Source organism: Dipteris shenzhenensis, chromosome 21, assembly GCF_047967505.1.
Source record: "Dipteris shenzhenensis isolate YYH24624 ecotype China chromosome 21, Dip_SZ_1.0, whole genome shotgun sequence".
NCBI lineage: Eukaryota > Viridiplantae > Streptophyta > Polypodiopsida > Gleicheniales > Dipteridaceae > Dipteris > Dipteris shenzhenensis.
In genome coordinates this window covers 7,781,524-7,806,600 of record NC_141616.1, presented here as the reverse complement: position 1 = coordinate 7,806,600, position 25,077 = coordinate 7,781,524, and the positions used below count along the sequence as shown (strand labels likewise).

Genomic DNA, 25,077 nt, shown 5'->3' with positions numbered 1-25,077 from the left:
CCTTTAGTTCACGAGGGTACTTTAGTGGACTCTGCTTCACCTCGAGTTGTCCCTCTAGTCTCACCTTGCACAGTCCGAGACGCTGAAGCTTCGACCTCCTCCCCGGTTGCAGCTTCTTCCCGAGATCCAGCGGTGCCAGATGCTATTCTTGAGGCAGGAGAGGTCTCCGCGGCTGGGCAGACACAGGATAGAGAGCATTCCTCACTTCCTCCCTTGGATAGGGGGAAGGGGATAGCTATTGATCCTCTTCCCTCACAAGGGATCCTTCGCACTCCGATGTCTGGCTTGCTCCACAGGAACTCATTTTCAGCCTTGGCAAAGGGTTCAGATTTCTCAGAGGAGGAGTTTGTGCCCGCTACTTTTGGGAAGCCAGTGATTGGGTTTCCTGTTGACATGGCTTCTTCTGCCAGGGTTCTTTCCCCTGTTGATTTTCCGCCACTTGGTTCCATCCCTCCCTCATCGAGCAGGAGGTCTTCCCTTGTTGAGGGGTTTGTTTCCGCCCCTAGGTCGGGTAAGGTGTTCCACTCTACATCCTCCCGTCGATGAGGATTATTAGTTGGAACATACAGGGCCTAGGTGGCGTCCCACATCGCCGCCATAGACAGCTGATTCGGGATCAGCTTCATCCAGGTGTTACTGGGGGTTCCATTGATATATTATTTATTCAAGAGCACAAGCTGGATTCTAGAGATTGTGCCAAGTCAGGCAAGTTGCTTTCTGGCCATACTTTTTGGTCGCCTGCCTTGGGCACCAGGGGGGCACCTCTATTTTAGTTTCGCAGTCGGTTCTCCCCTTAGTTGTTGGGCACACAGTCATTATTCCCTCTAGAGCTCACTGGATTATTCTTTTGATTGGAGGGCATAAGGTTGGCTTCCTTAACCTGTATGCCTCCAACATTAGAGGGGAACGTGTCCTTATGTGGAAGACTTTGCTATCCTGGGCCCCCATTGTGGATTCATGGGTGATTGGAGGTGACTTTAACATGGTCGAGTTACCGTCAGACAGAAAAGGGGGTAGAGAAGGCGGACTTCATTCTTTGGAAAGAGCAGCTTGGGATGCCTTCCTTTTTCACTTCTATGGCAGAGATACTTGGTGTGATGATGCATTTCTTATTCAGCCATAGTCCCTCCTGTTCTCTTGGTCGAACAGGAGGCAGCAGATGCCTATTCATGCACGCATTAACAGATTCTATGTAGATGACTGGGCACTAGACAGAGGTGGATCGATATGCATTGCTGCTGGGGTTTCCACTTCAGACCACTTTCCTATTGTACTGGCTATCTCAGAGCCTCACTTGAGAGGCCGGTCTGCCAGCATCAGGATTCCAGATGCCTTTTACACAGAGGAGGACCTTACAGAGGCAGCCCTGCAGATATGGGTTGCTCATGTCCAGGGTGGGCAGCCACATCCATCACATGTAGCCGCTGCCCTTTCTGGTATTAGCGACTTCTACCGCTCAGTTGCTTGTACCAGGAGACGAGATATTCTCAGACGTGAGATTGGTGTTCGCCAGCAGTTGGCAGCTTTGCAGAGGGAAGAGCATAAACGGCCTTCAGATGCTTGGATTCAAGAGCGCCTTGCTGCAGCAAGGGCTCATCTGCAGTTATTGCTTGATCAGAGAGCAGAGTATGCCTTTCATGCACGGGAGTCCTTCTGGATTCAGATGGGTGGTAGAGTAAATAAACACTTTTTCTCTACTCTTGGCCCTAGACATAGTAGAGAGAGTGTATCCTAGCTTATTGACTCTCATGGGGTTTTACAGACAGAGCCTGATGATGTCTTACGCATAGCTTCAGATTTCTATGCCACCCTTCTTACTGCTGATCCTGAGACACATGATAGAGAGGATGCTAGACAAGCTATTTGGCAGAGCATCCCTGTGTTGGTGAATCCGGGTATGCATGTTCTACTCGACGCACCTTTCACCAACACAGAGTTCAGGACTGCACTTTCAGCCCTTCACAAGGGCAAGTGCCCAGGTTCAGATGGCCTCACCCCGTCTTTTTTCATTGCATTTTGGGATATGATTGGAGACTATATTACTTCAGCCCTGCAGGCCATTTGGGACTCTGGCGAGATGCCTGGGTCGCTTAGAGAGGGTCTCATCCACCTTATCCCAAAAGGAGGTAGCAGAAATTTATTGTCCCAGTGGAGGCCTATCACACTTCTGGGGACTTGTTACAAGATTCTGGCCAAGGCTATCAGCCTCCGATTGCAGCCACTTCTCCCTGATCTCATTCATGACACTCAGACGGGATTTGTGCACGGCAAAAGCATTTTTGATAACATTTTTTCTTTCTGGGAAGCTTCAGAGTGGGCCATGCAGAGTGGCCAGAATCTTGCCATTCTACTTTTGGATTTTGAAAAAGCTTATGACAGAGTAGATTGGGGTTTTTTGGAGGGCACCCTTCTACGCTTTGGCTTTACTGATGCTTGGATCAGAGGTGTTTTCTCTTTGTACAGATCAGCCCACACCCAGGGACTTATTGGTGGGGTAAGGGGTGAGAGATTTCAGATTTCGAGATCAGTCCGTCAGGGATGCCCCCTTGCTCCTTTCCTTTTTTTTTCGTGGCTGAAGCTATGAGTATCTACGTTAGATCTCAAGCTGACATCTTTGGGCTGAGACTTCCCATCAGAAGGGAAGAGGAGCTACTTGACAGTGAGTTGGCAGATGACACAGCAGTTTACTTGGATGCCACTCCACAGACGCTCACTTCTTTCAGAACAGCATTGGATTTATTTTGCTTGGCGGCAGGGGCGCAGATAAATTGGCATAAATCCAATGGCTTTTGGATCAGTGATGAGGACACTCCAGATTGGGGGCTTGACATAGGATTCACTTGGGTTCAGAGGGGTGAGCCTATCAGGTATTTGGGCTGCCAGGTCGGCTTGGATATTTCCACCACGCAGCAGTTTGCTCCCGTTTTGGAGAGCATCAGAAGGAAGCTTCTTTTTTGGAGCTCAGCCAAGCTAGATCTTGCCTCTAGAGTTGTGGTGGTCAACCAGGTCCTCTTGGCCACAGCCTAGTTTGTTTGTTCATGCTGGTGCCGTTCTAGGGACTGCATCATTCAGCTCAGAACACTGATCAGAAACTTTCTCTGGAGTGGGCTTGATGGCACAGTAGATGCCTTAGCCAGGGTGGCTTGGGAGACCCTCATCCTCCCTACACAGGAAGGGGGTCTCAATATTATTGATCCAGATTTACAGTGCAGAGCTTTACTTCGCAAGATGGTGGTGCGGGGACTTATGCCAAGGCAGGAACCGTGGAAGGACTTTCTTATCAGCAGCTTACAGAGGTGCACACCTTCTTCAGGAGGAGACTAGATGAGCAGTGTTAGATGGATCTTCACCACAGCACACCTCAGATCACCTTCGTCCCCTCTCATGGTTGCCATTCTGAAAGCTTGGGCCAGTTTCAGAAGCACTCTTCGGAGGATTCCTCCTTTCTCTCGGGAAGAGATTGATAGGCAACCCATCATGTGGAATGACAGTATTTTACATGATCATGGCAGACCACTGGGTGCCTCACTCTACATGCAGTGGTCCAGGTGGGAGAGGGGACCTGCATCTTCTATGAGATCTTTCCGCAGGCTTCCAGAGGAGACCAATCGAGGTTGGCAGGACATCTCAGAGGGAGTGCAGGGAGGATCTTGCTGATTGAGGCAGCCCTTCCAGAGGTTTGGGTAGACACAGATGATATGCCACTCACTTCCTCCACTTGGGCAGGTACTTTTTCGAGAGGCGGGGTTCCGCTTCAGGTTTTGGCCTTTCGAGATGCACAGGAGGATGCTTTGGTTTTTAGTGTCCAGGATGGTGGCAAATTGCTCACGTCCACAGAGGACATCTTTCTTGAGTCTGCTTTTCAGCCTATCAGGGTTGTAGGTCTTTTGATGCAGGGATCTGATTCTGAGTGGTTCCTAGACCCAGACCGCCGACTACTCTCCACCGGGTCTTGGAGGCTCTCGCTCTATGAGGGAGTTCCCATCAGGTATTTGCAGTGGAACCCCGGAGACTGGGAGTGGATTGACGCAGGGCATCGAGAGAAGAGCATCCCCTTCTTTCTTTACTGTTACCTTATCACACGACCACCTGTTGACAGGGGTTGACTACATGACGACATCTGTTGACCACATGTTGACCATGTGTCAACACAAGTTAGCCACGCGATCACACGGGTTCATCCAGGAGTACTATCCGAGGCTGTCAACCACAGGTCGACACATGTCAACCACAGGTCAACCAGGAGTATCGTGTCCAAAGTGATCTCATCAAGAGCTTAGCACATGGAGCAGTTAGGAGTATTTATATTTACACAGTGGTTCAGTGATACAGTGGTGCAGTGGTGCGGTGAACCAGCTCACCTGCACATGGAGAATTTACACCATCAGGCAGGCGAGTCAGGGAGTCAGGAAGTCGTCGAAGCCATCAAGAGGTGCGGTGAACCAGCTCACCTGCACATGGAGAATTTACACCATCAGGCTGGTGAGTCAGGGAGTCAAAAAGTCGCTGAAGCCATCAAGAGAGCCAACGGCGCAACGGCTATCCTCAACAGCTAAGGAGATAAGAGGATGACCAATGGGAAGAAAGGGGGGGATTCTCAGCAAAGAAGGGACCCTCCAAGGCGGGGGATGAGGATGAAGGAGAAGGGGGAGAGAGAAAAAGGAGAGTGACGAGAGATAGAGGCTAGAGCTACGAGCTCGCCAAGGAGAGAATGTGGAGAGACTTGTGTGTACCCTTTGTCTACTATGGGGATAGACCTGTGTATTCTTGTGATTTGCGACTTGTGTATTCTTGTGACTTGCGACTTGTGACCTGGGGACATGTCCAGTGATATGTACATTGGCCAACTCGGTCACTTTCTCATCTCTCTTGTCTCTCCCCGATATGGGGATTGTTCACCAGTGTAGGATTTTCTTATTTTTCTTATGTTGTGGAGTTCACCGGTGATTGTCATTTAGCATAGTGCACTCGTACGTCGTCGTTCACTGCAGTATATCATACGACACTCGCACACTACTGCACGGTGCGCTCTGCACAATCCATTGCATTAGAGCATTGCAAAACTCATGCTTCTCACGCCAGTGGCCTTTGGCCTCCGGTAACACCTCCACGGTGCGCTCTGCACGATCCATTACATTAGAGCATTGCAAAACTCATGCTTCTCACGCCAATGGCCTTTGGCCTCCGGTAACACCTCCGGAAGGATAGGAACCCCTCGCCTCAAACAGTTTATGGCAATCACGGTGGAACACTGCTGGTATTGAGTAGCACGAGTGAAGTGGTGATCTAGGGTCCTAGAGAGAGGTCTTATGCCGAGTAGTTCTGAAACCTTTGAAGGAGCTAGTGAGAGAACTAGGAGGTACTTGAGGAGAGTGGAGAAAAAACTTTCGGCAGACCAAACTAGGTACAAGAAGCATTACGTGCGACATAAGTTTGTGAAGCCCTCAACTCGAGCACAAAGTGAGCCCACTGGAGTAGTAGCCAGAGCAAGTAACTTCATCGACACTCTCATTGACTTGGATCAACAGGAACCCTGGTGGTCTGATCCAAACTCCGGAGAAGAAGAAGTGCAAAGCGGAGAACAGGTGAAAGAAGAGGGTACTAAGGACGAGGGCTCCTCAAGGACTCATCGAGGTCAAGGCAGCCCCTCTCCTCCTCCTGCAACAATGTCTTCATCAACCACCTCTTCTACCGGAGTGGTGACTCCATGTACTCCCGCCTCGACCTCTTGTGGACAAGCTGCTACCTCATCTTTTATGCATAGCTCTGGGCTCCTAGCTAATCCTTCTTCTACATCTATCCCATTGGAGGATACTTTTGCTCCAACCATGCCTTTACCTGCCATGATGGTTTCATTTCCCTTTCCATCCACACCGGTGTTGCCTTTTCCACCACCTCCTTCCTTCCCTTCTGCCTACTCATCCATGACTTCAGCTCCGCCGTCCCTCTCTTTCCCAAATGCTCTCCCATCCTCTTTCACCCCCACATCTTCCATGTTCTCACCCTTTCCCTCTGCAACACCGAGACCCCCCACTTACGCGCTACCATCTGGGTACACTTCCTCTATAACTACATCAGTAGTGACTTCCCCATTGTGGTCCTCCACAGGAGGAGTTGTCGGGGTGGTCTCCTCCTTGGAAACACCAACACTCATTACAGCCCCATCGGGACTCCCTCCAACTCTTGCATCTTCTCCAACCTCTCGGGTGGGGATGGCCGTTCTCAGTCCCCCAGACAGAGCTAGACTTCTTGAGCTACTCAACAAGGTCCACGTGAAGACTCAAAAGTTCAAAGGCCACCTCCATGAGGATGCGGAAGCTCATGTGAGGAAGTTCCTCACAGCATGTAGAGCTAAAGGTGTGGAGAATGAGCATGCGTTCCTTCACATCTTTCCCTCGTCATTGGAGGATGCCGCGGATGTATGGTGCAGTCGATTTCCTTCGGACCACTTCCAGACGTGGACAGACCTAAGGGAGGAATTCTTACGTACTTTCAAGTTGAAAAAATTCGAACACATGATTGTCCAAGAGTTATCCACTAACACCATGAAGCCTAGAGAAAGCATCCCTAAGATGTACACAAGGATGAGGGTCTTGGCGGCAAAGATGTTTGTGCCACCTAATGATGCTGTCATGAAGGGATGGTTTTTGAAAGCATTACCCCCTTCCATTGCTATAAGGTTGGTGGATAAACTCCCTGAACATGCCTCACTTCAAGACTTCCTAAAAGAAGCTGTCAAGATGGAACGGTCACAGTTAAGCTTTGCCTCATCAACGAATACGACCACCCAACTCCCAAGAGAGGAGGGATCATCCGCATGGCAGCAACTCAAGAAGGAGTTAGAAGAAATCAAAGAAGGCCTGAAAGATAGAATAAAGGTGGATGGCCAATCGTCCTTTGAGGCCCAAATTCGAAGTGGCCTTTGGTGCACCGAATGCAAGGGTTCTAACCATGGTTACTAGGAGTGCCCCTCCAAGCGAAAGGTACCTACTTCTACCTCATTTTGTACATTTTGTGAGATCCATGGACATGATGCCTCTGAGTGTAGGTACCTCAAAGGATTAAGGAAGCTTCTTCCAGAGTATACCTCGGGGGAACCTCTAGTTGCTGCAGTCAACAGAATGGTACCCATAACTTCTGGTCCAGCAGAAGTATCTTCTGCTCCCCCTCTTGCACGAGCATCTGAGCCACCTCCTCCTCCTGTCATGCCACCTCCATTGCTTCCGACTCCCCCTTTGCTCCAAGCTCCTGCCCCCAATTCAATTGGTTCCCCTTATTTCTATCCTCAGCCATACTATGCCCCATACCAACCACCTATGTCAGGAGGTGGCTATGGACCCTCTTATCAACGCGGTCGAAGGGGTGGTTTTAGAGGTGGACGCGGAGGTGCAGGCAGAGGTACAAACTTTAGAAGACCCATCATGTGTTACAGAGGTGGCGAGTACGGCCACTACCAAGATGATTGTACACAGCTGTTTGGGGAACCTCTTGTAGACAGTGCAACACAAACGACCACTACACCAGAGATTGTTCCAATAGAAGAGTGGAACCCGCATCCCAAGTGAATATGGTTGATGTAGTAGTGGCGGGGGAGGGCAACAATCCCCATTTGATTGGCGTACTGTTGGGCGTTGTGACACGGTCACATACAAAAGGTGACAAATGTAAGGGTGATTCAGAGTCAGCACCGGAGACCTCAGCACCAATGAGTTCGACAAGTGTTCCCCCACCGAGGTCATTCTCCTCCTCCAAGGTACACAGTACGCCCAGGAAGTACGCCCAGGAATAGACCACCCATGCTGGCTTCTGATAGTGATTCAGAAACAAACTCGAAGGGCCCATAGCCATTAAGGTCAACCACTAACTCTGGGAGTGCCTCATCCTCGGGTGATCACTCTATGCCTTTGAGGTATCAGGAGGTAGTAAAGGGTGTCACGAGAGATCTTCAAACAAGTTCTGAAGATGAAGGTAGCACACCTCAGCTTCCATCCCGCAAGACCAGAACTGTGAGGTTTGCAACAGAAGTGACAACCCTCGGACAGTACCGGGATAAGGAGGCACGAGTAGGTCCTCCCACTTTGTCCCCAATAGCACTCAACAGAGAAGAGGCTATGGGGACAAGACCTAGTCCTGCCCAGGAAAAAGGGAAAGGAGTAATGGAAGAGAAACCACTGGAGACAATGACTCACAGTTCATCCACATCCTCATGTAAGCTTCGACCCTCGGCCAGAGGCTAGATGGATGAGGTTGCAGAAGGCTAATGCTAGTGTCCACCACTACTCCCTGTTTGAAGATCTTATGAGTTTCAAACCCAACCTCACTCTACGACAACTTTGTCTATTGTCCCCCCAAATCAAGCATCAGACTATTACATTTCTGAATCGCCTCCCAGGAGGTCGACACAAGGGATCTACTCCGAGTGGGCCAACACCAGAGACATTACCGGCTCAGCATGGGTCTACAGTGGACCACTTCTCTGCCTACGCTGCCCTCACTTGTGAACAAAGTCCCAAGCTCACCGTGGAGATCCATGGAGTGGAGCTGAAGGACGTCTTCCTCGATGGTGGGGCGGCTGTGAACATTATGCTGAAAGGTACACTCCAAAAACTAGGGTTGAAGTTGACAAGTTATGTTCACTTTCAGGTACGCATGGCTGATCAACGCAGAGTAAAACCAATGGGTGCAGTCAAAGGTGTTCACATGAAGATTGGCGGAGTAACTTTTCTCTCCAATTTTGTTGTCCTTGATATGACCGAAAATGAACAAACTTACCCTCTACTTCTTGGTAGGCCATGGTTGCGGTCTTCAAAAGCCATTCAGGATTGGTCAACTGATGAAGTTCGATTGCCCCTGGGATCGACATCCCTCGAAATAGATATGGTCACAGGGCAGGCAAGGCACATACCAATAGAACTAGGAGAGGAGGATTTTGAAGAACAAGCCGGAGTCGAAGAGGAGCATTGGGCCTATGGGGATTGGCCCAGGGGTGGTAACCAAGATATCAATGAGGAGACAACCCTAGAAGAATTTGAAAGTTTGACCTACTTGTTGGATCGGGCTGATCAAGAAGACGAGGAGGCTGTCATTTTGGATTGGATGGGAGCCCTGGGCTCCTTAGCGGTCAACATGGTGGAACTATGCCAACATGAAGATCAAGAAGAACACCTACTTGCAGTATCAGAAATCCACCCAGAACAACAGGGTCTGGCTGAACTAGTTTACGAAAGGATGCCCTTTGGACTTTGCAATAGTCCACACATGTATAAGAGAATGGTCACTAGGGGTACTACAGTGGACACCACAGATGGTACTGAGGACAATGATGGTACTGCAGTAAACATTGAGGATCGTCCAGTGGCCGACATGGAGGACATTGGTCAAAATGATGCTGACAATACTATAGGATACAATGAAGTATCTACTGGGGACGAGGCTAGTACTGCACAACCCACCAATGGTACTCCAGAGTACAATCACGGTATTATGGTGCACAACCATAATACTACGGTGTACAACCATGGTACTGCTGAGTGCAATGATGGTCATAGAGAAGACAGAAACACTAATGAAGACGAGACTGATGGTGATAGTGATTTAGAAGAAAGTGACATAGACATTGCTAAACTTGAGGAGAATCACCACCAACAGCTTGAGGTCTTGGGCGGACCCAGGGTGCATACCGGATACCGAGGTGAGGACATGGCCGATCTCACTTTGCTTGAACTTTTCTTATCAGAAGCCGACCACCCCTCAATTCAAGACCTTCCGGAAACCACTTATGAGGTGGAAGGCTTACCTTACCGGGGCATGCTGAAACAGTCACCGAGGCATCGAAGGCACACAACATCTGCAACATCTACTGATTCTACATCTCAGTCAATGCCTGAGAACCCCCCAGTTACTTACCCCCCATCTTGGTTGAGAGAAGTGGAGGGGGACTTTCCCCTTGAAGATACTCCAGCACATACAGGACTGAGAATGGGTGAACCAAGTACCTCAACATCCCAATGCATTGCCCCTGTTGATGAGGCACGGAACTGGCGGTATCTCAACATTGGAAGTGAGGATCAACCCAAGCATTTGAAGTTAGCCACTTGGGTCTGGGAACATGACTATCTTCTAGCTGCAGTCACCGACCTTTTTAAAGAATTTGTGGATGTCTTTGCTTGGTCCTACAAGGATCTGAAGAGGGTGCCCGCTGATTTCATGGAGCATAGCATCGACTTATATCCAGATGCAGACCCTGTGATTAAAGGTCCATACCGCATGAATCCCAACTATGGCAAGGCAGTCCAAACAGATATACAGAAAATGGAGCAAGCAGGATTAATCTACTCAGTGGATTACTCCGATTGGGTTAGCGGAATTGTCATTGTACCCAAAAGAGAGACATGCAAACTTAGAATATGTGTTGACTATCGGAGTTTGAATGCTGCAACACGACGTGATAGGTTCCCCCTTCCCTTCACAGATAGAGTGTTGGAGACAGTGGTAGGACATGCTTTATACTCATTCATGGATGGATATAGCGGGTACAACCAAGTCCGAGTGAAAGAACAGGATCAGCCCAAGACTACCTTTGTCACTCAATGGGGAACATATGCCTACCAAATGATGCCCTTTGGACTATGTAATGCCCCGGCAACCTTTCAATGACCAAACTCTTTCAAGAGAATATCGGTAAGTTTCTTGAGGTATTTCTAGATGACTTCTCTGTTTTTAATGGTAAATCGGCCTCCCATCTTGATCCGGCCATACAAAATGATCATCTACATAAGTTGAGATGGGTCTTTAATAAGTGCAGAGAAGTGCGCTTGTGTTTGAACCCTGACAAATGTTTCTTTCTCGCACTCCGAGGTGTTCTCCTTGGTCATATTGTTTCTGCTGAGGGCATGACCACGGATCCCGCAAAGGTAGAGGTGATCATCTCATTGCCCATCCCTCGTACACCCAAAGAGGTGAAGTCCTTCTTAGGGCATGTAGGATATTACCGAAGGTTCATACGTTTCTATGCCGACATTGCTATTGCACTAACAGAACTCCTACAGCAAGACCGATCGTTTGTTTGGGCCACCCCACAACAACTAGCCTTTGATGATCTGAAGCATCGCCTCGTGAAGGCCCCCATCCTCAAGCAGCCCGATTGGGATGTAATTTTTCATGTCCATGTGGATGCTAGTGGGTGGGTAGTAGGTGCTATACTGGCTCAACCTAACCAGGATACCAAGATTGATTTGCCAATCTACTTCGCGAGTCGACAACTCAATGGAGCAGAACGCAATTACAGTATCACAGAAAGGGAGGGCCTCGGCATGGTTTATGCCATGACCAAGTATCGTCACTACCTCTTGGGCAACAAGTTTGTGATCATCACTGATCATCAAGCTCTTAAGTATTTATTGAATAAGCCTACTCTTGGTGGCCGGATAAGCAGATGGATTCTTCTTTTTCAAGAATTTGAATTCGACATTGTGGTGAGGGCTGGGAGACTGCATCAACCTGCAGACCACTTGTCCAGGTTACATTCGGGGGAACCAGCCAGTGGTATCACCGATGACTTACCCGATGCGAGCTTGTTCGGAATAACGGCACTACCTGATGAATGCCTATTTGCGGTCGACTGCTTCCCACCATGGTATGCCAACATAGTACACCTCTTGTCTACAGGTGGCTTTCCTCCAGGATTAACTCCAACAGAGAAACGCAAACAAATCCTTCAAGCTACTCCTTTTAAGTTGATTGCAAGTCAATTGTACAAGCTCGGGAAGGATCAGATCTTGAGACGGTGTGTGCTTCCGCAGTGCTTCCGCACGAGACACAATCCATATTTAAAGAGGCACATGCTGGCATAGGTGGAGGGCATATGGCCTCAGATGCTACTCCTCGGAAGATCATGCGAGCAGGGTTCTAGTGACCCAAGCTCTTCCGCGACTGCCATGTTCATGTGACCAGATGTGATTCATGTCAACGAGCGGGCCCCAAGCCTACAAGGCGTGAGTACCTCCCTCTCAAACCATTCACTCCGGTGCCTCCCTTCTATCGCTGGGGATTGGATTTCATTGGACCCATCTCTCCTGCCACACGCCGATGGAACAAGTATGCTCTGCTTGCCACCGACTATGGAACCAAATGGGTCGAAGCCAAGGCAGTCAAGAACTGTACAGCCCAGGTAGTAGTAGCCACATTTCTATATGACCAGATCATCTCTCGGTTTGGTTGTCCTGTTGAGTTGATAAGTGATAGAGGGTCTCACTTCCTAAATGACACCATTGCTGCACTAGTTCACCTGCTACAAATAGTTCACAAATTTTCATCTCCCTATTACCCACGTGCCAATGGTCTAGCTGAGAGCTCAAATCGCACAAGGTGCGGGATCGTGCATCGACTTTGCCTAAATTCTTTAGCCGATTGGGACGACATACTTCCAGCTGCTTTATTTGCCTATCGAACTGCTTACAAGGCGAGTACTGGGTATTCACCCTTCGAGCTGGTCTATGGACTGGAGGCCGTTATGCCTTATGAATTTCATCTTGACACTCACAGGATTCTTCCAGACAAAAATGACAACTTTGAAGCCTGCACAATGGAACGCTTGTGGGATTTGGAAGCACTGGCAGAGCATCGACGTGAAGCAGTTTTCGCTCAAGAAGTTTGGCAGAAGCGACAAAAAGCTTGGCATGACCGGAACCTCAGAAAAAGAAATTTCAAAGTCAGAGATTTAGTACTCTTGTATTCTAGTAAGTTTCTCAAACACAAACCTAAGTTTGTGAGTGGTTGGATAGGTCCATTTTTCATTGCCAAGCTTATCCCAAGTGGCGGAGTCTACTTGGCTACTTTGGAAGGCAGACTCCTACCTGCACCGGTGAATGGGTCACGCATCAAGAGCTACCATGATCAATGAGAAAACACCCTCCTAGTCCTTCTCCTTCCTGGTGACATCTTCTCCCTTTGAGTGAGGGCCACTTTCTCTTTCTACAAGGGTCCTCCTCTCTGCCCCTAGTGCCACTTTCTCTCTCTACATGGCTCCTCCTCTCTCCCCTTGGTGCCAATTTTCTCTCTAAATGGGTCCTTCTCTTTCCACCCGTGTGTCACTTTCTCTCTCTAAGTGAGCCCTCCATTTTTCACCCCGAGTCACTTTCTCTCTCTAAGTGTGACCACCTTTCTTGAATCCCGTGCCACTATCTCTCTCTAAATGACCACCCTTTAAATGCGGCCTCCCTTTTTCACTCTGTGTCACTTTCTCTCTCTAACTACGGCCTCCCCTTTTCATCTTGTTTTACAAACTCCTTCTCCTTCTACCTTCTCTCCAACTTCCACCTCCCTCTTACAAACACCTTCTCTTTCCACCCTCTATCCAACTTCCACCTCCCTCTTACAAACACCTTCTCTTTCCACCCTCTGTCCAACTCCCTACCTCTCTCTTACAAACACCTTCTCTTTCCACCCTCTGTCCAACTCCTACCTCTCTCTTACAAACACCTTCTCTTTCCACCCTTTGTCCAACTCCCTATCTCTCTCTTACAAACACCTTCTCTTTCCACTCTCTATCCAACTCCTACCTCTCTCTTACAAACACCTTCTCTTTCCACCCTATGTCCAACCCCTACCTCTCTCTTACAAAACCCTTCTCTTTCCACCCTATGTCCAACTCTCCACCTCCCTCTTACAAACACCTTCTCTTTCCACCCTATGTCCAACTCTCCCCTCCCTCTTACAACACCTTCTCTTTCCACCCTATGTCCAACTCTCCACCTCCCTCTTACAAACACCTTCTCTTTCCACCCTCTGTCCAACTTCCACCTCCCTCTTACAAACACCTTCTCTTTCCACCCTTTGTCCAACTCCTACCTCTCTCTTACAAACACCTTCTCTTTCCACCCTATGTCCAACCCCCTACCTCTCTCTTACAAAACCCTTCTCTTTCCACCCTATGTCCAACCCTTACCTCTCTCTTACAAAACCCTTCCCTTTCCACCCTATTTCCCTCCACCTCCCTCTTACAAACACCTTCTCTTTCCATCCTCTGTCCAACTTCCACCTCTCTCTTACAAACACCTTCTCTTTCCACCCTTTGTCCAACTCCCTACCTCTCTCTTACAAACACCTTCTCTTTCCACCCTCTGTCCAACTCCTACCTCTCTCTTACAAACACTTTCTCTTTCCACCCTATGTCCAACCCCTACCTCTCTCTTACAAAACCCTTCTCTTTCCACCCTATGTCCAACTCTCCACCTCCCTCTTACAAACACCTTCTCTTTCCACCCTCTGTCCACCTTCCACCTCCCTCTTACAAACACCTTCTCTTTCCACCCTTTGTCCAACTTCCACCTCCCTCTCACAAACACCTTCTCTTTCCACCCTCTGTCCAACTCCCTACCTCTCTCTTACAAACGCCTTCTCTTTCCACCCTCTGTCCAACTCCTACCTCTCTCTTACAAACACCTTCTCTTTCCACCCTTTGTCCAACTCCTACCTCCCTCTTACAAACACCTTCTCTTTCCACCCTCTGTCCAAGTTCTACCTCTCTCTTACAAACACCTCTTTCCACCCTATGTACCACCCCCTACCTCTCTCTTACAAAACCCTTCTCTTTCCACCCTATGTCCAACTCTCCACTTCCCTCTTACAAACACCTTCTCTTTCCACCCTATGACCAAACCCCTACCTCCCTCTTACAAACACCTTCTCTTTCCACCTTTGTCACACTCATCTCTTTTTCTTCCATCTTCCATCATCCTATGCACGTCCAACCTATTTTTGGCACTTAGCTAAATGTGGCAGATATGCTAAATTTGGCAATAAGCTAAATTTGACGAATATGCTAAATTTAATGGATATGCTATTTTTGGTGGATAAGGTTAAGTTTGGCGGATTTGCTTTCTGGCTCTCTCTCCCCTCCATCAGTTCTCTCCACCCTTTACACACCACACTCAAAAGCGCGCCAGTTTGGCGGCCAACTATTCTCCTCCCAACTCTCCTCTCCTTGGCAGCCAGCTCTCTCCCCCCTCCTTGGCAACCAGCTTCTCCTCTCAGCTCTCCTCTCCTTGGCAACCAGCTCCCTCCCTCTCCACGCAGCTCCCTCTCCTCCCCTTCTCTCCCTCTACTACTCGCCACCCTGCTTCTCCCCCTCTCTCCTGCGCAGCCCCTCCCTTCAACCCCTCCCTCCTCTCCCTCCTGCGCAACAGGCCCCCCCCCCCCTCTCTCCCTCTACCCACCACCCTGCCCCTCTCCCCCTCTCCTGCGCAACAGCCTCCTCCCCCTCTCCTGCGCAACAGCCCTCTTCCCCTCTCCTGCGCAACAGGGCCCCCCCCTCTCCCCCTTTACCCACCACCCTGCCCCTCTCCCCCTCTCCTGCGCAACAGCCCCCTCCCCCTCTCCTGACAACAGGCCCCCCCCTCTCCCCCTTTACCCACCACCCTGCCCCTCTCCCCCTCTCCTGCGCAACAGCTCCCTCCCCCTCTCCTGGGCCACAGCCCCCCCCTCCCTTTCTTCCTCTACCCGCCACCCTGCCCCTCCCTCTCTCACCTGCGCAACCTCTTCCCCCCTCTCCCTCTACCTACCTCACCCTCTCTGGCGCAACAGACCCCTCCCCCTCTCCTGCGCAACAGGCCCCCGCCCCCCCCCCCCCCTCAATATGCCTACGTCCCCCTCTCTTGAGCAACTCTCCCCCCCTTCTCCTCCCTACACCCTCTGCATCACCCCCTCTCCCCTCCTTGCTCCAGCCCCCCTCCTCCCCCCTCGTCACCCCTCCTTCCCTATCAGTCTACATCCGTCCTTTTGCTCTCCCTCTCCACCGTACTTTTGCTCTCCCTCTCCACCAACACCCCTTCCTCACTCTTTTCCTCTCCATCGAAGCATGGGCCTGCACTGGTGGCTCTGCTAAGGAATTCTCTCGTAGCAGATTCCAGGCTCCTCTCTTATTAACCTCGACATCAACACCTCCTCCTCCCTCCTTGCCTCTCCAGACCTCGACATCGACACCCCCTCCGCACTCTTTTCCTCTCCATACGACGCCATCGTTCATGCCTACCCGTGTCCCTCGCCACAAGTACAAACCTAGATTACCCCGCGATACTTTATTCATTGACTTCCATCGGGCTCGGGCAGGCCACAAAACAGGATCGGGACCATCTTCCATGGCATCACTTGGCAAACGCACCACTGATGACCTGGGTGCCGGGTCTACACCACAGAGCACTTCGAAACGACCTCGAGCAACTGCAGATTCACCTCCCTCCAACAGGATCACTATCATATCGGATGAGGAGCTATCCCCCTTTTCGAGTTCCTCTGTTTCAGATCATGGAGGCTTTGACTATCTGCCCCCCAGAGGTACAATCAAAACACCATCCAAGGCATCCACTGGGCACAGTGGTCACAGTAACGGTGGTGGTGATTTGGCCCCACAAAGTACAACTTGTGATCTTCCACCCCCAGCTTCATCCTCCTCGATCATTCGGGTGGTTTTCAAACCCTTCCTCGATCCCACACTCAAGCTGTCTAGCATCTTGTCACCTGATGAGATAGCCCGCATGTCTCTCATGGAGTTTGATGATGTCACACTTCCCCAGGTGGACGTCCAAATGTGTACTGCGTTCATTCAGTCTTATGACTTTGCAACAGACACATTCCGATTCTTGAATTCCCGTCACATGTTCACTCCTAGTCTCGTATCCACATATCTCCGTCTTCCCACACTTCCCTTTTTGCCACCTCACACCGAATCACCCACATTCATGTCCTTCTTGTCTACCTGTAAAACTCATCGCAGAGGACATGAGTGCAAGAAGGTTCTCGAGGGAAACAGCCAAGAGGCGCTTCTAGCGAGGTATTTGTTCACGCACTTCTACTCTGCCCCAGGCCACTTCTTCATCACCAAGGCGATCCATTCTGCCTTAGACTCCATTCTCTCGGTCACTCCCTATGATTTTGCCTCACTCTTCTACTCTGCCTTTCGTAACACAGTTCGCAAGCGTCGGGGCACATATACCTGTACTTGTGGGCCCCACCTCACCTTCTTACTTCATCAGTGGAAGGCCAACCCTCCTTCCATTGTCACAGGTCGCCTCCCTTCATCATCTCTCTCCCCTCCTGTCACCCCCTCTTCCACATCGTTCACTGTCACTTCCAGTGTTCCTTCCCCCGGGACTGCCTCTTCTCCTCTTTCGATCAGGACACCTCGGCGAGCGCCACCTCATGAAGTCTGCACCGGAGCTTCTTCAGTATCTTCTGTTACCGGTGCCACAGGGTTCCCATCAGTGACATGTCTTGTATCTCCATCAGTCGTGCCCGTGCCAAGACTTGCCTCTCCATCAGTCACACTTGTCCAGGCTTCTTCAGGGATCTCCAGACTTTCAATATGAGGGATTGCACCAGGTACACCTCCTGTTGTATCAGTGACGACGACTGTTGTACCCGAGACTTCCTCGACAGGTGTATTGTTACGAAGGATTGCAGCTGTTTCATCTTCAATCCCTACCACTTTCACCGATGCAGTCATCACCACAATTCAGGCAACCTCTAACCATGTTTTGGACCAGGTGTTGGACCTGAATCTTAGCCTGGGACCTGACTCCCACTCCCACGGGCTTTCTCAGGAGAGGTCATCCCAGGGTGTACTTCACATTTCGGCCTCCCCAGGCAGAGACAGGAGCAGAGACCGGAGTGGGAGCCCCTCTCGAGGAGATCCTCCATCAGCCACTTCAGCATCAGAGGAGGTATTTAAGGGAGGGATTCTGCCCCAATCTGTGGATTGCCCACCCCTTCATGAGAATGATATGTTTACAGCTTACATAGCTGCTTCATCGGGCCCACCTCTTTCAAATATTTCCCTAGTGGAAAAACATAATGAAGATTACAGCCAACTACTATCTGTCCTTCACAAAAAATGCTCACTAGTATGTGGGGAAGAGGAGGATCTCAATCAAATCTTCACCATTCCCTTGCAGGACTGCCTCGCACAGAACAAAAAGATCTCCAGGGCCCTGACATGTTTTGTGCACTTGGACAAATTGGCACCTACAGGAAACCTGTCAACCGAGGAAGAGGGAGCTCTCCCTGACATGTTTGAGGAATTGGGGGACGTCATTAATTTGGCAGATAGGATGAATTACAGCGACAGGTATGCGTGGATGAAAAGGTCCCTGCATCTTGCTCAGCGTATCATGGACGACACCTTCACGCAGCTTGGGACAGCGGTCTTCAATTCCACAAGTTATGCTCATAAGCTCCTCTCTCAACAGCAACATTTGAAGTTAAAATTCGAGAGAGCACAGGCAGCCCAGCAGCGCGCCACGAGCGTGACACTTCGACAACAGGAGGAAAGGTGGCAGAAAGAGGAGGACTCAGCAATACATGAGCGTGACATCGCTTGGAATATTCAGCAGGCTGCCCTTGAGGATCGCCTCCATAATCACAGGCAGGAATGGGAAGCAGCAATGACAACTCTACGCAGCCAACATGCCGCAGCTCTGGCAACTTTGCAAAGCCAGCATGTCACAGAGGTGAAGAGACTTCACCAGGAGATTACACAGTTAAAAGAGTCTTTGTCTTCCTCCAAGATTGCCAAAGAAAAATCAGAATCCAAAGTGGCTGAATTGGAAAAGAAGCGTTCATCCATGGAGGAAGAATTCACAGATCTTCGGATGCAGTTGGCCACCCTCCAGACTTCCCAGTCCACCTTGCAAGAGCAAAAAAATCATTACTACCGGCGATACCACCGATATAAAGACAAGTATGAAAATCTGAGAAATGTGATGGACACGCTTGAGTGTGAGGAGGAAGCACCCCATCCACAGATACATATGACTGAGCCAGAGCAAAGGGATGCGCAAAAGGCCACAGAGCCACATATGAAGGCGGAAGAGGAGAAGGCAAAGGAACAGGCTGCTGATTACCACCCTCAGTAATCTCATACAAGGGTTGATACATGGGTGTTGGTGTTTGGGTTTTTTTTTGCACTGTTAGATTTTGCCAAGCTGTTTGGCCCTCACTGTAAATATCAGTGTTTTACCTCAAGATGTACTCAGTTTTTTTTTGCAATTTTCCATGCTGTCCCTTATCATGCAGCAATTTATTTTTCATGTTTCAACTTAATACAAATCTTGGATTACTCCCATGGCCAACCACATGGTCTGTACCATTTCCTTTTCCTACTCCATCACCATATCAATGGTTTGTAAGTTCATTTTTATTTTTCTTTGACGGATTCATCCTCCATTTCTATTCACCGGGACGGTGAATGATCGTGGCGGGGGAAACTGTTACCTTATCACACGACCACCTGTCGACAGGCGTTGACCACATGACGACATCTGTTGACCACATGTTGACCATGTGTCAACACAAGTCAGCCACGCAATCACACGGGTTCATCCAGGAGTACTATCCGAGGCTGTCAACCACAGGTTGACACATGTCAACCACAGGTCAACCAGGAGTATCGTGTCCAAAGTGATCTCATCAAGAGCTTAGCACATGGAGCAGTTAGGAGTATTTATATTTACACAGTGGTTCAGTGATACAGTGGTGCAGTGATGCGGTGAACCAGCTCACTTGCACATGGAGAATTTACACCAGGCTGGCGCGTCAGGGCGTCAGGAAGTCGTCGAAGCCATCAAGAGGTGCGGTGAACCAGCTCACCTGCACATGGAGAATTTACACCATCTGGCTGGTGAGTCAGGGAGTCAGAAAGTCGCTGAAGCCATCAAGAGAGCCAGCGGCGCAACGGCTATCCTCAACAGCTAAGGAGATAAGAGGATGACCAATGGGAAGAAAGGGGGGGATTCTCAGCAAAGAAGGGACCCTCCAAGGCGGGGGATGAGGATGAAGGAGAAGGGGGAGAGAGAAAAAGGGGGCATTCGGCATTCGGCAGGGGAGCGAAAGAGAGGAGAGTGACGAGAGATAGAGGCTAGAGCTACGAGCTCGCCAAGGAGAGAATGTGGAGAGACTTGTGTGTACCCTTTGTCTACTATGGGGATAGACCTGTGTATTCTTGTGATTTGCGACTTGTGTATTCTTGTGACTTGCGACTTGTGACCTGGGGACACGTCCAGTGATATGTACATTGGCCAACTCGGTCACTTTCTCATCTCTCTTGTCTCTCCCCGATATGGGGATTGTTCACCAGTGTAGGATTTTCTTATTTTGCTTATGTTGTGGAGTTCACCGATGATTGTCATTTAGCATAGTGCACTCGTACGTCGTCGTTCACTGCAGTATAGCATACGACACTCGCACACTACTGCACGGTGCGCTCTGCACGATCCATTGCATTAGAGCATTGCAAAACTCATGCTTCTCACGCCAGTGGCCTTTGGCCTCCAGTCACACCTCCACGGTGCGCTCTGCACGATCCATTACATTAGAGCATTGCAAAACTCATGCTTCTCAGGCCAGTGGCCTTTGGCCTCCGGTAACACCTCCGGAAGGATAGGAACCCCTCCCCTCAAACATTTACACGGTCAGTAATGCTAGGAGACATCAGCTCAGTGGTAGAGGTGGGAGACCTTCCAGAGTTCCTCATTGGGAGACTTTTGATATTACTGCGGACCTACAGAGGTGCTTCTAAAGGAGACTCTGGAAATCCCACAGGAATAGAAAGATCACTATCTTCTTTTGGCTTTCTATTCATGGAGGGATTGTAGTGAACCTTTGGAGGTCTAGGTTCGGAGCCGACCCTACATGCCCTCGATGCCTTTCTGCTCCGGAGTCTATTCAGCATTGCTTATGGGATTGCAGACAGGCGAGGATGATTTGGATGGGGGTAGCCAGGATTTTCAGTCACTTTGCCCATTCCCCATTTTTTATGACATGGGGCTCAGTGGCTTGGCTTTCTCTTACAGGACCTCAGGTTTTCTATGAGAGAGTTGACTCCTCTCGGGCCATTTCGGTTCGATGTCATCGGATTGAGTCCTGTTCGTTGGATGTGGTACCACACCTTCCTTTTACAGCTGTACATGCCTCTGTGGATACTTCTTGGGAGATTCTAGCGAGCATAGCATCCTGGCATATCTGGAGAGCTAGATGCACAGAGGCTTTGGAGGGTACTCAGGTTCATCCCTCGCACACATTGGCTAGTATCTGGTGGACAGACATCGTACATACTTTGATGGCCGTATGGACGGGTATGCAGGGAGACTCCCGTGCAGCCTCAGCTAGGAGGGCTTCTTTCTTCAGGGAATGGAAGGATTCTCCTTTCTTCTTTGAAACTACTACAGGGTTGAGGTGGCACTTTCAGCCTCAGCCTTGGTTGTTTTCCACCTCACCCTGAGGGGGTTTTTTATTTATCCTTATGATTTCATGATGTATTCCACTTTGAGCTTGCTCTCGCGGGTTTTTTCTCTTACTTAATAGAAGTCTTTTTCTTGAAAAAAAAAAAAAAGTAAAGGCAAGGTTTCAGCTGGAAAACCCTCTTATTCCCACGCTCATCATTCACATGGTGCCTCTTCTTCAAGGGATAACAAAAAGAAGAAGAGATGTAATTATTGCAGGAAACCTGGGCATGATATTTCTGAATGCAGGAAGCCCATAGCATCTGAAAAGAAGAAGAAAAAATCTGGTCTTGTAGTATCTGGTTCTTCTAGTGCAAAAGATCGACATGAGTCCGCTAATTTTGCATAAGACCAGCATTGGGCTTTCTTGGTTACATGTCAGTATAATCTTGATGTTCATGATGCTTGTATGGTAGTTTCAGATGTTCATGATGCCTGGTTCTTTGATAGTGGTGCTAGCAAGCACATCACTTCCTGCAGGAAGTTATTCAGCTCATTACAGCATATATCTCAGGGGGGCAGTGTCACATATGCCAATAATGCTTCATATACCGTGAAAGGTATTGGGCAAGTTGCTCTTCCTTTTGTCTCTGGTGGTATTGTTACTCTAGAGCATGTGCTTTATGTTCCAGGCATTCATAAGAACCTCATTTCTATTTCAGCCATTGCTACATGTGGCTTTCACATTCTTTTTTATGGTGTTAGGTGTGCAGTATATGATGCTACACATGCCTTTACCATGGTTTTGACTGGCACATTTTTTTTTTTTCCATGAAAAAGACTTCTATTAAGTAAGAACAAAAACCCGCGAGAGCAAGCTCAAGGCGGAATACATCATGAAATCATGAGGATAAATAAAAAATCCCTCAGAGTGAGGTGGAAAGAAACCAAGGCTGAGGCTGAAAGTGCCATCTCAACCCTGTAGTAGATTCAGAGAAGAAAGGAGAATCCTTCCATTCCCTGAAGAAAGAAGCCCTCCTAGCTGAGGCTGCACGGGAGTCCCCCTGTGCATACCCGTCCAAACGGCCATCAGAGTGTGTACGATGTCTGTCCAGAATGTCTGTCCAGATACTAGCCAATGTGTGCGAGGAATGAACTTGAGTACCCTCCATAGCCTCTGTGCATCTCGCTCTCCAGATATGCCAGGCTGCTATGCTCGCTAGAATCTCCCAAGAAGTATCCACAGAGGCATGTACAGCTGTAAAAGGACGGTGTGGTACCACATCCAACGAACAGAACTCAACCTGATGACGTCGAACCGAAATGGCCCGAGAGGAGTCAACTCTCTCATAGAAAACCTGAGGTCCTGTAAGAGAAAGCCAAGCCACCGAGCCCCAAGTCATAAAAAGTGGGGAATGGGCAAAGTGACTGAAGATCCTGGCTATCCCCATCCAAATCAATCTCGCCTGTCTGCAATCCCATAAGCAATGCTGAATAGACTCCGAAGCAGAAAGGCAACGAGGGCAAGTAGGGTCGGCTCCGAATCTGGACCTCCAAAGGTTCACTGCAATCCCTCCATGGATAGAAAGCCAAAAGAAGATAGTGAACTTTCTATTCCTGTGGGATTTCCAGAGCCTCCTCTAGAAGTACCTCTGCTGATCCGCAGTAATACCAAAAGTCTCCCAATGAGGAACTCTGGAGGGTCTCCAACCTCTACTATTGAGCTGAAATCTCCTGGCATTACTGACCGTGTAACGAAAGAAGGGGATGCTCTTCTCTCGATGCCCCGCGTCAATCCACTCCCACTCTCTGGGGTCCCACTGTAAATACCTGATGGGAACTCCTCCATAGAGCCAGAGCCTCCAAGACCCGGTGGAGAGTAGCTGGGGGTTAGGGTCTAAGAACCACTCTGAATCTGATCCCTGCATCAAAAGACCTACAACCCTGATAGGCTGAAAAGCAGACTCAAGCAAGATGTCCTCTGTGGACCTGAGCAATCTGCCACCATCCTGGACACTAAAAACCAAAGTATCCTCCTGTGCATCTCGGAAAGCTAAGACCTGAAGCGGAACCCCGCCTCTCGAGAAAGTACCTGCCCAAGTGGAGGAAGTGAGTGGCATATCATCTGTGTTTGACTGGCACATTGACTAGAGGTCTTTATAGACTTGATGCTTATGACAGATGTTTGGATGATAATGCTGCACTTGCATATGCACATGCCTTTGCTCTTGATTCTACCATGGCAGATACTCATTTGTGGTATGAGAGGTTTGGAAGAGAGGTTTGGACACCTCAATTTTGGAGCCCTGGTGAAGTTATATAAGGAGGATATGGTTGCAAGCACAGGAGAGTTGGTGCTTCATGTAAGCTTTATCTGGTTCATAGTAATGTTTGTGGATCCATGAGGGTTGCAGCTCTTGGGGGGTTCTACTATTTTGTCACTTGTATTGATGATTTCACCAGGTACACTTGGATTTTCGCATTGAATTCCAAATATGAAGTTTCTTCATGCTTTAAGCACTTGATTGCATTGGCTGAGAATGAAAGTGGGCTGCACATTGCTCACCTTAATACAGATAGGGGGGGTGAATACATGTGGAGTGTATTTGCCTTCGGAAGATACTTGCAGATCTTTGTGCATGTTAGACTGCTCCTACCGTCATCTTCACTGATAGTTCGAGTGCTTTGGCTGTTGCACGGAATCCTGTTTTCCATGCTCGCACAAAGCATATTGAGGTTCACTATCACTATGTCAGAGAGCGATTATTGGTAGGTGATATTGAGTTCTCTTGTGTCCCCACTGAAGTCCCCACTGAAGACAACTTGGCAGATCTTTTACGAAGGCTCTACCTCGACCTAAGTTTGAGGCTTTTCGGCAAGCTTTAAACTTAGTACCTTTTGTAACTTCATCTGTTGTACTCTGTACAGTCATAGGTTGCTATATCCCTACGGGACGAACATGTGCAACCATGACATTAGATATTTAGGTATCCTGAGCCATGTCCAGGATACTTCAGCCCATACCATGGAGGGGGGGTTTGTAGGTCATACTATGGGCTATCCATAGATGCCACTTATTCCTTGGTGTGTGCCTTGTAGGCCTAGTTATAGTCAGTTAGGACCATCAATACAGTTAGTACATATATCACCTAGGTCAGTTATGACACTTAGTCTAGTTAGCACAGTTAGCCCTAGGGTGTTGTTATGTTGGCTCTCCCTTGAGCCTCCACTCTCAGTTTTACAACAATCTATTACAGCATCTCGTTTTTCTTCTTCTTGCTTCCATTGCTTGTCATCCTATGAACTATCAATAGATGGCACTTATTCCTTGGTATGTGCCTTGTAGGCCTAGTTATAGTCAATTAGGACTATTGGTCCAATTAGTACATGTACCATCTGGGTTAGTTAGGACACTTAGTCCAATTAGGACAATTAGCCCTAGGGTTTTGTTATGTTGGCTCTCCCTTGAGCCTCTACTCTCAGTTTTGTATCAATCTATTACAACATCTCGTTTATCTTCTTCTTGCTTCCATTTTTGAGCTTCCATGGCTTGTCATGGCCAACAAACCAATAGTCTTTTAGAGCTTGGAACTACTTACTTAGGCTCTTAAAGTGAAACATCAGCTAAACATGATTTGAGGTCTTGAGAAGAAGTATCTAATACAATGGAATAGATAGGTGAATCATACGAGCTTCAACCAGCCACACCTACACATTAGCTCTTCCTTAATATAGTGAAAGGTAAGAATGTCCAAGAAACTTACAAGGCTAAGACAGATAGCATTCAAAATAGAACATTGCTTTCCTCTCTTATCAATAAAGTCTCCAACACCTGGACATTACATCAACAAAGAAAAATAAGATG

General features: G+C 48.9%; 1 protein-coding gene across 1 annotated transcript in view; it reads right to left on the bottom strand.

Moving 5' to 3' along the window:
* Positions 1–25,077, bottom strand: part of LOC147888441 (Sodium Bile acid symporter family) — a 266,247-nt gene that overhangs the window by 105,020 nt on the left and 136,150 nt on the right. The window contains exon 11 of the mRNA XM_087392161.1: positions 24,977–25,044. Coding sequence (XP_087248287.1) covers positions 24,977–25,044 — 68 coding nt within the window. The remainder of the gene's footprint in view (positions 1–24,976; positions 25,045–25,077) is intronic.